The following is a 14,230-nucleotide window of genomic DNA, read 5'->3' as shown; positions in this document are numbered from 1 at the left end:
CCTCCCTCCTCCTCCCTTTCTCTCTCTATCTCCCCCTCCCTCCCTCTGTCTCTCTTTCTTTCTTTGTATGTAGTTTAGGCTGACCCTAAATTCATGATCCCCCTGCCTCAGCCTCCTAGATTCCAGGATTGTAGGTTTGTACTACCATTCTTGGATAAAATGGAGCCTATTCAGTTTGGATTTCTTCTTGTGATATACTGCCCAGACAAAAACTGTTTTTGTTTTTTTCTTTTTAGTATTTGTAAGAATTAATTTTTTTTTTTTTTGCTCTTTGAAAAATTGTTTAGTTATTTATAAAATATATGCTGTTTTCTATAATGACACAGTATCTAGAAAGTACTATGTCATGTGTTGAATGTCAAGTATACTTGAAAGCAGCAATGAGACCCAGACAGTGAAAGTGTGCATGGAGATGAGCTCCCAGGACTGTAGATAGCCAGGGAAGGAAAGGGAAAATTTATGTGTGAGTTGAATGAGGCTGAGTTCTGAGAGGTAGCCAGTTAGAAAGGAGGCAGAAGTCCCCTGCAGAAAGCACAGGCTGGGCACAGGGACATGAGGAAAACATATTTTTAGTGTTCAGGAGGAGGAGGTGGGTAGCAGCTGGGGAAGAACTTGAGGCACAGCATGGTATCTGTGAGATTTTTGTAACTGGTCTCAAGGCAGAAGATAACTGGTGACAGCTGGGAGATGTAGACAGGTCTTGCTAGGAGTCTAGTAGTTGCCTGGGTGTGACCAGGTGGGGCATTGGACAGAGACCCAGAATCTAGAGGTGTTAGGAAGTAGAGTGGAGGTGTGAAGACTGAGGCAGCAGAATGCCAAGGATGCTTCCAGATGTGACTAGTGAAGTGGGGAGGAGGGGGGAAGCCAACAAATGTAATTAATTCTTTCACAAGAGCATTCTGAGAATGAATGAATGAAATGATTATAACCAGGTTAGGATAATAAGCAAGAAGTCTGTGAGTGAATGTATATCAGTCTCAGAGAGAAAAAGAGTCAGTGTGTGGGAATTCCACCTAGGGTGGCACAAGAAAAAAGGATGTGTTGGAAAAGCAGAGATTATAACTTGATTTTTATTCAACTGATTTAGCCCTGGTGAGTCTTTATTTATACTTTATACCTAAAAGGCCTTATGTGTAAAGAGAATGTAATATGTATACACAGTGATATGGAATTAAGCCTTTAAAAGGATGAGTTTCTGTCATTTGAACAAACATGGATAGAAATGCTGGACATTATACTGAGCAAGGAAGCCAGACATTGAAACTGAAACACTGAATACTCATGTATATGTGGAAGGTGACATGTTTACTTGGTGAAGTGGGCAGTAGGATGCTGGGGACCAGAGACTACAGAGCAAGGATGTCTATAAGAGACAGAAATCCAACAGGCAGTTGGATGCAAGGAGCAATTTACATGGTTCTAAAGCCCAACGGGGCAACTGTGTTTCTACTACTGATTTAGTTCAGAGGCTACCACAGCCAATTGGGTATTTCAGAATAGCTATCTCACTGAATGTCCTCAGTGCCAAAAAATGATAATATTGGAGGTAATGGATAATAATGTTTTAGTCATTTTTCTGTTGCTGTGATAAGGCACCTTTACAAAGGTAATTTATAGATGAGATTATTTGAGGCTTACAGTTTCAGAGGGTTAAAGTCCATGACTATCCTAGCAGGGAGCATGGCACCAGGCAGGAATGGCACTGGAGCATTAACTGAGTACTCACATCTTGAGACCTAACTACAAAGAAGAGAAAGCTAAATAGTATAGGCTTTTGAAGTCTGAAAGCCCACCCCAGTGACACACCTTCTCCACCAGGGCCACACCCCTTAAGCCTTCCCAAACAGTTACACCTCAGGACTAAACATTCGAACATTTGAATCTATGGGGCCATTTTTTTTATTAGATATCTTCTTTATTTACATGTCATATGATTTTTCTTTTCCCAGTTTCCCCTCCCAGGAACAAACAAACAAACAAACAAAAACAACAAGAACAAACCCGTGTTGGCTCCCCCCTCCCCATGCTTGCCACCCCACCCTCTCCCACTTATTGGTCCTGGCATTCCCCTACACTGGGGCACAGAACCTTCAAAGGACCAAGAACCTCTCCTCCCATTGATGATTGATTTTGCAATCCTCTACTATACACATGCTGACAGAACAATCAGTCCTACCATGTACACTCCTTGGTTGGTGGTTGAGTCCCTAGGAGCTCTGAGGGTACTAGTTAGTTCATATTGTTGTTCGTCCTAAGGGGCTGCAAACCTTTCAGCTCCATTGGTCCTTTCTCTAACTCCTTCATTGGGGACCCTGTACTCAGTTCAATGGATGGCTATGAGCCTCTACATCTGTATTAGTCAGAGCCTCTTAGGAGATAGCTATATCAGGCTGGCTTGTCCTTCCTTCAGTCTCTACTCCATTGTTAGTCTCTGCAACTCCTTCTATGGGGCCATTTTTATTCAAATCATCATGGTCAATTACCTTAATTTATTAGTTTTAGGCAGTGAGTATACTCTATTAAGATGTGCAGTTACTGTGTGTGTGTATGTGTGTGTGTGTGTATGTGTATAGATGCATTTTTTTTTTTTTTTTGAGATAGGGTTTCTCTGTGTAGCCCTGGCTGTCCTGAAACTCACTTTGTAGACCAGGCTCGCCTCAGACTCAGAGATCTGATTGCCTGCCTCTGCCTCCCCAATGCCCAGCTGAAATCAAAATATTTTGAATGGTCATTTTCACCCTTATCTGCTTGTCCATCTTGAAGATTTAAGACAGTTTTAGGAATTTGGATAATTTTGTATCTTTGAAGAACAATTTTCTGAGATTGTGCTGGCCAAGTGAGAAATGTTTATTAATTTTTTTTTCTGTTTCTTTTGACAGAAAACCCTTCCCTGACTAAGGACATTCTGTGTGCTACACTGAGTTGCAAGCAAGGTGGGATGAGGCACCTTATCTTATCTGCTTTGCAAGGAGTCACATTGGTCCATCACCAGTACCAGGTTCGACCGCTTTTATGTTTCAGAACATTTTGTATTCATCGTAGTTGGTTCAGGTGAGGTAGTGGTGTTGTCTTAGGCAAGAGAGTGTGGTTGTCCATAGTTACAGTTTATTTTTGAGAACCAAAGGAACTCTGCTGTGTGGTCGCAATGGAAGTTCACCCTGCAGATGTCATGGTATGCAAGGCTTGGCTAGTACTCAGCTATGGGAATTGCTTATTAAAGTCTTAGGGGTTTTACAAGTGGTGGTTAATCATTTGCATCATTAAAACTCATTATAGATATGTATGATTGATTATATAAATGATGTTAAAATAGAAAGTAACAAATAGTTGGGACACATAGCTTTCTGGTTCTGGTACATTTTCCTTCCTCTGTCTAGAGACCATTTGCATTGTGCCATCTGCATGATGGTGGTGCTTTATTGCTGTATGCTTGTGACTGAGTAGGGCTTCCTAGCTCTGTGTTCAGTGTCATCATGCTTGCAGGAAGTGGGGTAAACACAAACCACAGGAATGGGCAAGTGCTCTCATATAGATTGTCTGTCTGTTTGTTCACCTGTCTACCTGTCTGTCTGTCTGTCTATCTGTATATCTATCATCTATCCATCCATCTCATCTATTATCTGTCTGGCCATCCACCTATCTGTCCATCTATCTGTTCATTCATCACACCCACATACCCATCTATTGATCCATCCATCAATTTATTTTCTATCACCTATCTATTATCTATTGTGATTGTATGTGCTTGGCCCAGGGAGTGGCACTATTGGGAGGTATGACCTTGTTGGAGTAGGTGTGTCACTGTGCATGTAGGCCTAAAGACCCTCATCCTAGATGCCTGTAAGCCAGTATTCTGCTTCAGGTAAAGTTGTAGAACTCTCAAATCCACATGCACCATGCCTGCCTGGACATTGCTATGCTCCCACCTTGTTGATAATGGACTGAACCTCTGAACTTGTAAGCCAGCCCCAATTAGATGTTGTCCTTTATAAGACTTGCCTTGGTCATGTGTCTGTTCACAGCAGTAAAACCCTGTGACATCTATGTTTTGGAAAGATGGGATTTTTTTTGTTTATTTCTTATTAGCACATATTCTTTCTTTCTTTCTTTCTTTCTTTCTTTCTTTCTTTCTTTCTTTCTTCCCCCTCTTCTTCTTCTTCTTCCTCCTCCTCCTCCTCCTCCTCCTCCTCCTCCTCCTTCTTCTTCTACTTCTTCTTCTTCTTCTTCTTCTTCTGGTTTTTTGAGACGGGGTTTCTCTGTATAACCCTGGCTGTCCTGGAACTCACTCTGTAGTCCAGGCTGGTCTGGAACTCAGAAATTCACCTGTCTTTGCCTCCCAAATGCTGGGATTTAAGACATGTGCCACCACTGCCCAGCATATTAATTATTTATAAGTGGGTTTCTTTATGATATTTCATACATGTATATATTATATTTTATCATATTCACCACACTACCCTCACTTGACTCTGTCCTACTGAAAATAATTTTTATACAGTTTATTTTGATAATATTCTTTCTCATCCTCCAGTTCCTACCAGGTCGATCTTACCTCTGTATCCAACCAATTTCATGTTTTTTTTCTCCCTTAGGCTCCCATCACCCATTTGAAAATGAAAATAAACAAACAAAAACCTCAAAGGACACAAAATAACAAACAAAACAATACAAAATAAAAGGCACAAAACCAAAAGCATCAAGCCTCTCTATTGGAGCAAACTGATTTTTCCTTTCTCTATAGCATATATCAGTTTCAGTTTCTTTTTTGTTTGCTTGTTTGTTTGTTTGTTTTGTTTTTGAGACAGGGTTTCTCTGTATAGCCCTGGCTGTCCTGGAACTCACTCTGTAGACCAGACTGGCCTCAAACTCAGAAATCCACCTGCCTCTGCCTCCCAAGTGCTGGGATTAAAGGCCTGTACCACCACTGCTCGGCCAGTTTCAGTTTCTTGGTTAGGGGTGGGACTTTATGTTCACTTCTCTTTCTCAGTGGTAGGATTTGTCTAGATTGAACTTGTGCAGGTCTGATGCATCCTTTCACAGTCTCTGTGAGTTCAAGTGTGTCAGTTCCCTTATGTTTCAGAGATCCTGTTTTTTTGGAGTGCATGACATCTTGTTGAATCAATGGCTGAAGGATTCCCACAGCATTTCCTTTCCAGTATTTGTGTTTTATCTAGGGGCAGTTCTGAGTGTTTGCTGTTTGTGTGGTAAAGTGACCCTTTACAATCTCAAGTTCAGTGGGTGTGGGATTCCACTGGGGATTAGAGATGGTACTGACGAAGGCCTTGGATGGCTGGACCAATCCCCAATGATGTAATGAGGGCCTAAAATGTTCCCAAATCTAAAACTTTCAGTACCAACATGACAGCACTCATAAAAATGTACACATAATAGGCCACACTCAAAATACAGACATGTAAAAGTATAGTATGTGATGCCTTTAGACTATGTGCATAGAGTCTAGGTAGAGTGGGTCTCTAGCCTTAGTTACCTCATAATGTATATTCAAATATCTCAATATCCAGAAAGTCCTAGAGTTAGAAAAACTTCAGGCCTCAAACATTTTATCTAGATAATCCAAATTTGTTGGCATCCAGCACCAACATGAAAGAAATAAAGAGTTCCTCTGGTAATAGGAGTAAGAAATAGATAGGAAGAGATTGAAGGAGATGAGAAGAGGTAGGCTAGCCATACTGTACCACACCCACGTGGGAAAAGTAAAACATTAGCCGACACGAGGTCTGGTCACTCAGTCATCTTGAATTTAATAATAATTCCTTTGTTCCCACAACAGGTAAAATACCTGGGGCAAAACCCTTCCCCCAAACTACGTCAGTGTAACAGTCTAATCAGTAACTTCCTTCTTGCTCAATGGGGGTGGAGCTTCTGAATGTAGCCGGTTCCGTTCAACAGTGGGCAGCGCTGCGTTGCTGAGTTACTGTCTGGGCTTTGGGGAGGGAGTCTACACAAATTCATGATATTGAAGGAAAAAAAAGCCATGCACACACCCAAATCCTTGATTTTTGGAGGGCTGAGAGAAGCTTATGATTGTGCAGATTTTTGAAACTGACCCCAAGACAACATCCACAATTTCATATCAGTGTGTGCACATGAGTACTTCTGATGGGGGCCATACTAATTTTTATAAAGAGCAGAAGACCCTGATTTGATGGTGACAGCACACAGTTGCTCATGTCAGAATGAAAAATATGTCTTAGTTTTGTTTTTGTTGCTGTGATAAACACCATGACTAAAAACAACTTAGGGGAAGAAACAGTTTATTTGGATTATAAGTTATAATTTATCATAAGGAAAGACAAAGGCAGGAAGGAACTCAAAATAGAAACCATGTGGTACAGCTGCTTACTGCTCTGCTCTAGTTTGGGTTTCACTAGCTTTGTTATAAAACATTGGTCTAAGGATAGTACCACCCACAGTGGGATGGGCCCTCCGATGTCAATCAGCAATGAAGGACGTGCTTCAGAGACATGCCCACAGGCCAGTCTCATGGAAACTACTCCTCAGCTAATGTTCCTTCATGAAAGGAATATCAAATTGACAACCTTGGTATGTGATATCATGGAGTTTTTCTGTGTCAGGCAAAGGGCTACCTTGGTTGTGTTTAGCTGTTTAATGTCTAAGTATTTTCTGTGAAGTTTGCTTAGTACTAGCATAGGGCTCCACTCACCAATCTAGATGAGGAGAGCTCAGAGTGTCAAATCTTTATCCTCTCAGATTGTGTTCCCAGCAGCAGAAAGTAAACTGTCTTGGGATCAGTAGGAACTTGAAATTAGGTTTCAAAAGACATCAGTGCCCACAGAGTGACACTTTGGGGTTGACTAAAATCAAAGAATGTGTCTGGAATATCAGATTGGCTTGTGGGCTTCTGAATATACCCTCATATTTCCTCTGGGAACCAGTAAGAGTCTACTCATCTGCCTCAGGCCTAAGTGATGCAGGTCTGCTTCACTCAGAGAAGGAGGGCCTGTAGACTACCTTTTGCATGGGGTGGTTCTTCATGAAGCTATAGACTAGCAGAGTCAAGTGTCAGTCTTTATGTTCAATTCTTTACTTAACTGCAACCTGGTGCACCTATACTCAAGAATGTTGGATTTTTTTTCTTTTATCAATACCTGCTATGGGAGAGCATTGTGCTTTATTTCCTTGTAATTATTTCTATATCAAAGCTTTGTTAAATATAAGAATGATGCTAGCAGTGGAGTGCTATATGCACATCAGATTAATGACGACCTGGGAATTCTGGGAGAGAGCAAGCCATGGGCAGAGGCTCCAATAGACAAAGTGAGTTCCACCTGTGTTCTCAGAAGTGAGTTGGCAGGCAAGCTAATGCTCATTGTACCTATAGTTCTTGTCTCAGCACAGCATGCTATTTGGAGGGACATCAATGGAGGAAGGGGAACATCAGGTCTGTGAAATGTCTTGGCGAGAGCCTCACTCTCAGTATGTGATAGAAACATGTTAGAAATGGAGAGACACAGTCTTACCATCTTAGTCTTGCAGAAGTGTGCCTGTTGTCTGTCATCTATTTCCTTTCTGCTCTTCTGGGGACACAGGAAATAGCTGGGTCTGTGTATCTGTTTGCAGAACAGTGAAGGGGGAGGGTGAAGGAGTCTGTATCCATGAGGATGTGTCATGAGTGGAAATTTAAGTGTGGGAGAAGCTGTGTCTTTTTCTAGTTCATCAGGAGAAGAAGCATACTCTTGCCATTGCTCCTGCCCAGACCCTGTATAACTATTATTCTTTGGGGGAAGGTTTCAACACCTTGCTCCCAAATAACTGCTGGACATTTCTTCATCTTGTTTAGCCTGTTCTAGCTCCCGAATAAATGACACAAAGATGTGATACACTTATTAACAAGTTGCAAGCCTAAACTGAGCAGTTACTGAGCTGTCAAACCATTTAAGACTGCCCATTTCCCATCTACACGATCCTTTTTCTTTAATCTGAGTCTTGCCTTAGCTCACTCTGATCCATGTGTATCATTATGACTGCTCTCTCATGGTGATCTCATGGTGAATCCCCCTGTTCTATCCTCCTGACTCCAATGGGAAGACTTACCCTTTTCTCTTCTTTCCAGCGAGTTGGCTGATCAAACCTTTTATTAACCATTCATGGGTGATGGAAAATAATTTTTCTATAACATAGAGACCAGAGATGGTTGACGATGCTGTCTGGACCACAACCAGATGTCTAGACATAGAAATCAGTATTTAAATATATACTGCACAAACCCATCTCTCAACTACACACTGCTAGACTCCCAGGCTTCATTTGGTCTATTTTTTTTCTTAATTGACTTATTTGACTTAGCATTTCTTCTAGGATTATTTATGTCATGCAAATGGCATGATTTCTTTCTTTCACATGGCTGAATAGTATTGTACAGTGTGTGTAAGGCTTTTTTGTTCTTTACCAATTCACCTCTCTAAGTGGACCTTCAGGTCAGTCCCACATGTTGCTTGCTGCAGTGAGCATGAGACCTATCCCTCACACCTGCTTCCCTTTCCATTAGGTATAGACCCAGGAGTGGTATTTGGGATTGTACAGCCATTGTGAGGAGCTCATACATGATCTTCTTTAATGTTACTACTGTACATTTCAACCAACAACGTATAATGGGTCCGTTCCCCTTTTCCATGTCTTCAACCTAATCATCCCTGTCTTTTATGTAGACAGCTTAAAAAGTTTGAGGAGCTGATCTCGCTGCAGGTTTTATTTGCGTTTCCTTGATTGACAAAGCAGAGCTCACACATCTGTTCTCACTGTCTCTTCCAACACATTTCCACGTCTGTGCAAATTTTTTTATGTTAGTTTTTTTTTTTTTAAATTTTCTTTCTTTCTTTCTCAAATTTTATTTTCCTATTAAACACTGAGTGATTGAGAGGAACTAGGAACTGGTCTCTGGGAAACTAAGTACCAGGTAACATGGTGTGACTTGTTTTCTGTCCTGTACCGCAGAGTAAGTTGTTTTGCCCTGTTCGATGGCTGTGCATGTTCAGAGGAAATGGGAGCATTGCTTGACACTTCTGGAAATAACTAAGGTCTGCATTTACCTGTGAACCAGCCTCAAGCTTGTGCAGATAAATACTGCTGTATTTTCTAGGAAATTGGAAAGATATGGTCCTCACCCGATCAGCTGGACTGTGAACGTCTTAGCAGGAATTTTTCCAGTGCCTTGCAAGGCTTAAAAAGCATCTTGGAAAATACTTCCAGCCATAGCTGCATGTGCCAGCCCTTGGTGGGAACAGTCCAGCAGCACATGCACAGGTGTGTGTAACATGCTCTTGTGCCCTCCCCAGTATTCTCAATTCTGAAAGATGTGTGCTTAAGTGTTCATTCGGAATGAATTCTTTCTGAAGTTATTGATTTCAGATAACATTGGCACCACATACTAGTCAAACCCCAGGACTTTCCATAAGTATGATTTACATGTTAAATCCTAACAGCAGCCTTTGCTGTCAGGTGAGCTGTATAGACAAGTAAGATACTGGGTCAGATATCGGGATCCAGGAGGACAGTGTGGCATTATATAAATGAATGAACAGACACATTTTTCAAATGACTTCATATTTGACCCAAACTTCTTATGTGTTTAAAAGTATGAGCCCCATAGGAGATGTCAGGGGCTTTATACTCTGCATATGACATAGGTACAGAGAAGTAGCCATCTACCTGGGCCTGCAATGATTTGTCAGACGCACCATCATCTATTTTGTTTATTTTCCAAGTATGGGAGAAGTCATTTATCCTGTTGCCATCACCCTGATTCATTTGCTGCACTGGACTGAGAAAGGACATGTTGGAAACCTGGTGCTGAGGAAATTCACACTCAGATAGTATCAGAGGACTGAGTATGTCCATTTATCAGAGGGAACCTGTGTTATCCAGCCTAACTCCTAGAACAGAGGCAAGGTTATTCATGCCAACAGTTGCTTCTAATGTTTTATCTTGTCTTATTTTAATTTTCTGTCATTTTAGGTTGACCAAAAGTCTCGAGGAGACTTGGATGTCAAAGATTCCTGTTATGACATTTCTTAGCAATTTCACAGTCACAGAGGGTATGTGGTTTCTCAGCTTGTTTGAATAAAAATTACATTTAGTGTTTGAGTCCAACATTATTAAAATGAAGCATAAAAAAGGAAAATTATGCCACATTGTTAGGGAAGAAGAGACCTTGAATTTGGGAGGGAGTGGGGGACATAACAGTGTGAGGAGGGAGGAGAGAAAGGGGGAAATGATGTGACTACATTTCAATTTAAGAGGGGCTGTGTATGGGGGAGGCTAGGAGGAGAGCTGTGATCAGGATATAAAGTGAATAAATACATTAATTGAAGAAAAACTAAGTAAAAAGAAATTTAGTGTTTTATTCCAACACATTTGAAATAAAACACTAAAAAGCAAGATTTGTGCAAAAACAAAAAGCAAAAACCAGCCAAACAATTTAGAATGTAGCTAGTCAGAGCTGTTCAGGCTTCATGGGGAAATTCTCGAGGTTCCAAAAGTCAGACAAAGGAAAGGAGGCAATCTTGTGTTGTCTGGATTTCTCATTCTACCCTTCCACAAACTACTGGATCCTATGAGTCCCTGTTCCATGTACACAGTTCCTAAACCTCACACAACATTGATATGAAAAGTGTGAAGAATGCTCACACATCCTTAGGTGATGATTTTCTTGTTCAGAAAGATAAGATCTCTACATCACATGGTCACTGCTCATTCAGAAAGAATTCTTCCTAAACTGAGTATGAAAGCATCCCGGACTCAGAGCCAGCCATTCACTAGATGATACTGCATAGCTGGAGTTTTTTATTTACTTAAGCAAGAAGTGATCTCAGACGGCCCTAGAAGAGTAAGATGAAACTTTAACTAGTGTCTACTATAAGCTGGACAGCATGAGAGAAACTTCTTATTTAGGCGGCAACATCAAATTTTGTTTTAAATCAATAAAACTTTTGAAAATTTACTATAAACTGTTTTCCTTTTGTATTTTCTTCAGATGTAAAAATAAAGGATTTGATGAAGAACATCACCAAATTAACTGAGGACCTTCGCTCCTTCTTCCACATCTCTGAGGAAACCATTCACAGCATCTTAGAAGCCAACATTTCCCATTCAAAGGTACAGGGCTGCTTTCATCACAAGGGACTCCTCACTGCTGCAGCTGCCCTGACCATCTTTTCCTGCCTTCTCCCCTTCCATAGTTGGTGGGGGGGGGAATGGATATCCATACAAATGATGTAGCTGAAATCAGAGGAGCCCAGGCAAACAAGCAGGGCACTGAAGGATGTGAACATCTGGTGATATAAGTTGGTACCATCACTTTCATTTGGATAAGATTTCTGGCAGCATTTATTTTAGTAATTTCTAATTCTGATGCATGAAGGCCATTTCTTTTTTTTTTCTTTTTATGATTCCATATGTGTCAATATGTGTCATAAATCTCAAATCCCCAAATAAAGCTAGTTAAAAATATGTAATCTGCCATGAATGGAAAATAGCCATACACTCTGGTCATGTGGTATGGCTGTGACTCATGACAGATGAGCAAAATGACAGGCTTGGGTTTCCTAGTATGGCTGGGAAGTGTTGCTAAGGAAGTGGGAAAACGAGTAGTTTTAAACCCGTACACCATGTGTTGCTTATCTCTTATCTTTTTGAAATGGTTTTAGGGGTATCGCTTGTCAGCAGAGAGGGGAAGCAGATAGCTGCCATGTTAGCCACAGCACATGCCACGTGAATCCTTAGCTTGTGGTTTTCTGTACTTTTGGGGTGGTGCTGGTGTTTAACTTCCTCTGCGGAGAACTGAGAAACCAGCTTATACACGAATGCTTCAATTGACAATCACACAGGCTCCAATATAAATTGAATTTCATGTTAATTCCTACTAATTGAGGTTCAATGCAAGCTTAGAAAGTAGATTCATTAACAATTAATCTAAATTAGGAATGAAATAGATGAAAGGCCAGGGATCAAAAATGCAAACTATAGTATCACAAAGTTACTTATCACAAGAAAGTCAGTATCTACTTTCAATAACAAACATCAATTGTATCTCATTACATACCACGTGCCCACGAAGTGTGGAGATGAAGGAGGAGGGAGCTCAGGAGAGAGTGGAGCTTTGGAAACATTTCTTCAACTAGGCAACCTTCAGTGGAAATAGGGACTGCCACAGTTTGAACACTGCACTGTAGAATATTTCTAACAGGAGTCTGGAGCAGTGGCCAGACTACTCGAGCAGCAGTCCAAGGCTGCCCATATAGAAGCTTTACTGATAAACTCATTTATTTCAAGGTCCACGTTTGAAGATCTACTTTAGTTTGAGCAGAGATTTCTGCTTTGCTGCCTGCCTTGCTGCATGCTTAGTAGCGGGCAGCCACCAGGTGTCACTGATGTTCTATGGTCAGATGGGCTGTACAGTGAGCTAGTGGGTTATGCAGTAACAATTATAGCATAGTTGATTTTGTGGTCCCCCCCCCCCCCAGTCAGTGTACATTTCTATGCATCTCTACAACCACTGTGGTCACCTAAGTAGATGGATCCATAGGAACTTGGTCAGGGACTAACAAATGCATTCTCGCTGTTCAAACACATGCGGTTATTCACATTAATGAGTACATATGTGCACTGACATCACACATATCCATCGCCTCTTAGCAGGTGACACTTTGGACTCTGTTTTCTTCTAGAAATCTGAGTATCAAGTTGATGGCTACTTCTTGTTTGTAGTCCTATCTCCTTTTGTGTGACCCTGGTTTTTTTTTTCCCATAGTCTTATCAGTCAGTTTACAAATTCATTACATTGAACTCATTCCAGGTGATCTTCAAGATATATTTTCAGTGCTGGGTTCCTTGGAAAGCTGCAGAAACCTTTGCTTGCTCTTTCCGTTGTCCACTCAATATCTTTCCGTGCATCAAGCCTGGTTCTTAGATGCTGTGCATCAAAAGCATTGCTCTATACACAGCCAAACTTCTGTGAGGAGAGCTCATTAAATATGCAATGCTGACAGTGTAGAGAAGACAATAGGAAGTCTTGTGCCATACATGTAGCTCAGTGATGGGGAAAGACAGCCACAGGAAGCATGCTTGAGCAAGGGACATTGGAGATGGAGCTAAAATTCTGAGCATTATTAGCACTTGAGATATTGAAGCGCTGAAGCAGGCAAGGGCCTGGCTTCCTTGTTTTCCCTTCCTTGCCAGGGTTGACCTGGGCAGTTCCTCTCTTCCTGGACTCCTTTCTTGAACATAACATCATTTCATTAAAACCTAACATCTTAGACTCCAGAGATGTGTTGGATTCTGAAGCTCTTCTAGTCTAACCTCTTGCTTTGGGCTTCATCTCCCTCTGCCTTCTCCTGGGGAGTATCTCTTCATTTCATGCTGCGGGAGGCTGTCCCCGTGGATGCAGAGCCCAGCGATGCCTTTCCACTGTGAGATGGTTCTGTTCAGGAATATGAAAACACAGAACAAATTGATAAGCTTCTGTCTCTTTCTCTCCTCTCCTCCCTCTCTGTCTTCATTCCCCTCTTCGCCCTGACTGTCTTAAACATAAATGTCTTTTTCAATTAATGATTCTATCCAATTTCTATTCTCATTTTTCTTGAAGTACTACAGAGAAAGGTGCATTTTGGCTGATCATTGCAAACACCCTGAGGAACACTACTGAACACTTGCATACCTGTCCCCTGCTTTTCAGAGACTCTCTTTTGCAATTCCTGGAGGTATTGGGTCATCTTATTACTATTGTGAAGACATGGAAACTTTTACATGGGGTTTTTTAGATGGAATTGCAGTATCTCTAAAGTCATTCAGTGTGAGCTTGGATCAGATCCCTCTAACATTGGCTTTATCACTGACTTCAGCCTGGGGCTCAGTCCTAGATAGAGTCTATGGCTCTCTGATCTCTTCCACTCTTCTCTTCTATCTGGGTCTTTATCATGTCCATAGGTCAGAGCTCAGCCCTAGCTCCAGAGTAGAGTGATGCTCACTAAAGTATGCAGGATCAGTTTTCCCTGTTTGACCTGATTTTGCTTTCTTATCAGTCATTGTCCTCATAGATCCACATTGACCTGCATTGCTATCAGCATGTCCTTGCTGCTCACACAAAGATCGAACAGAGCACCTCCTACCTTGCTGGAATTTTATCTCTACCTCAATGTATAAAATTATTAGGTGTGTAATAGCAGAACCACACCTTCAGCCCTGCCCTTGA

At 41.3% G+C, this 14,230-nt stretch overlaps 1 protein-coding gene across 1 annotated transcript in view; it reads left to right on the top strand.

Moving 5' to 3' along the window:
- The window catches only part of Abca13 (ATP binding cassette subfamily A member 13), a 437,491-nt gene that overhangs the window by 111,142 nt on the left and 312,119 nt on the right, over positions 1 to 14,230 (top strand). Inside the window, exons 20-23 of the mRNA XM_031342061.1 lie at positions 2,880 to 2,998; positions 9,122 to 9,285; positions 9,997 to 10,076; positions 11,015 to 11,136. Coding sequence (XP_031197921.1) covers positions 2,880 to 2,998; positions 9,122 to 9,285; positions 9,997 to 10,076; positions 11,015 to 11,136 — 485 coding nt within the window. The remainder of the gene's footprint in view (positions 1 to 2,879; positions 2,999 to 9,121; positions 9,286 to 9,996; positions 10,077 to 11,014; positions 11,137 to 14,230) is intronic.

Source organism: Mastomys coucha, unplaced genomic scaffold (assembly GCF_008632895.1).
Source record: "Mastomys coucha isolate ucsf_1 unplaced genomic scaffold, UCSF_Mcou_1 pScaffold22, whole genome shotgun sequence".
In the NCBI taxonomy this organism is placed as follows: Eukaryota; Metazoa; Chordata; class Mammalia; order Rodentia; family Muridae; genus Mastomys; species Mastomys coucha.
This window is presented reverse-complemented; position numbering and strand designations above follow the sequence as displayed.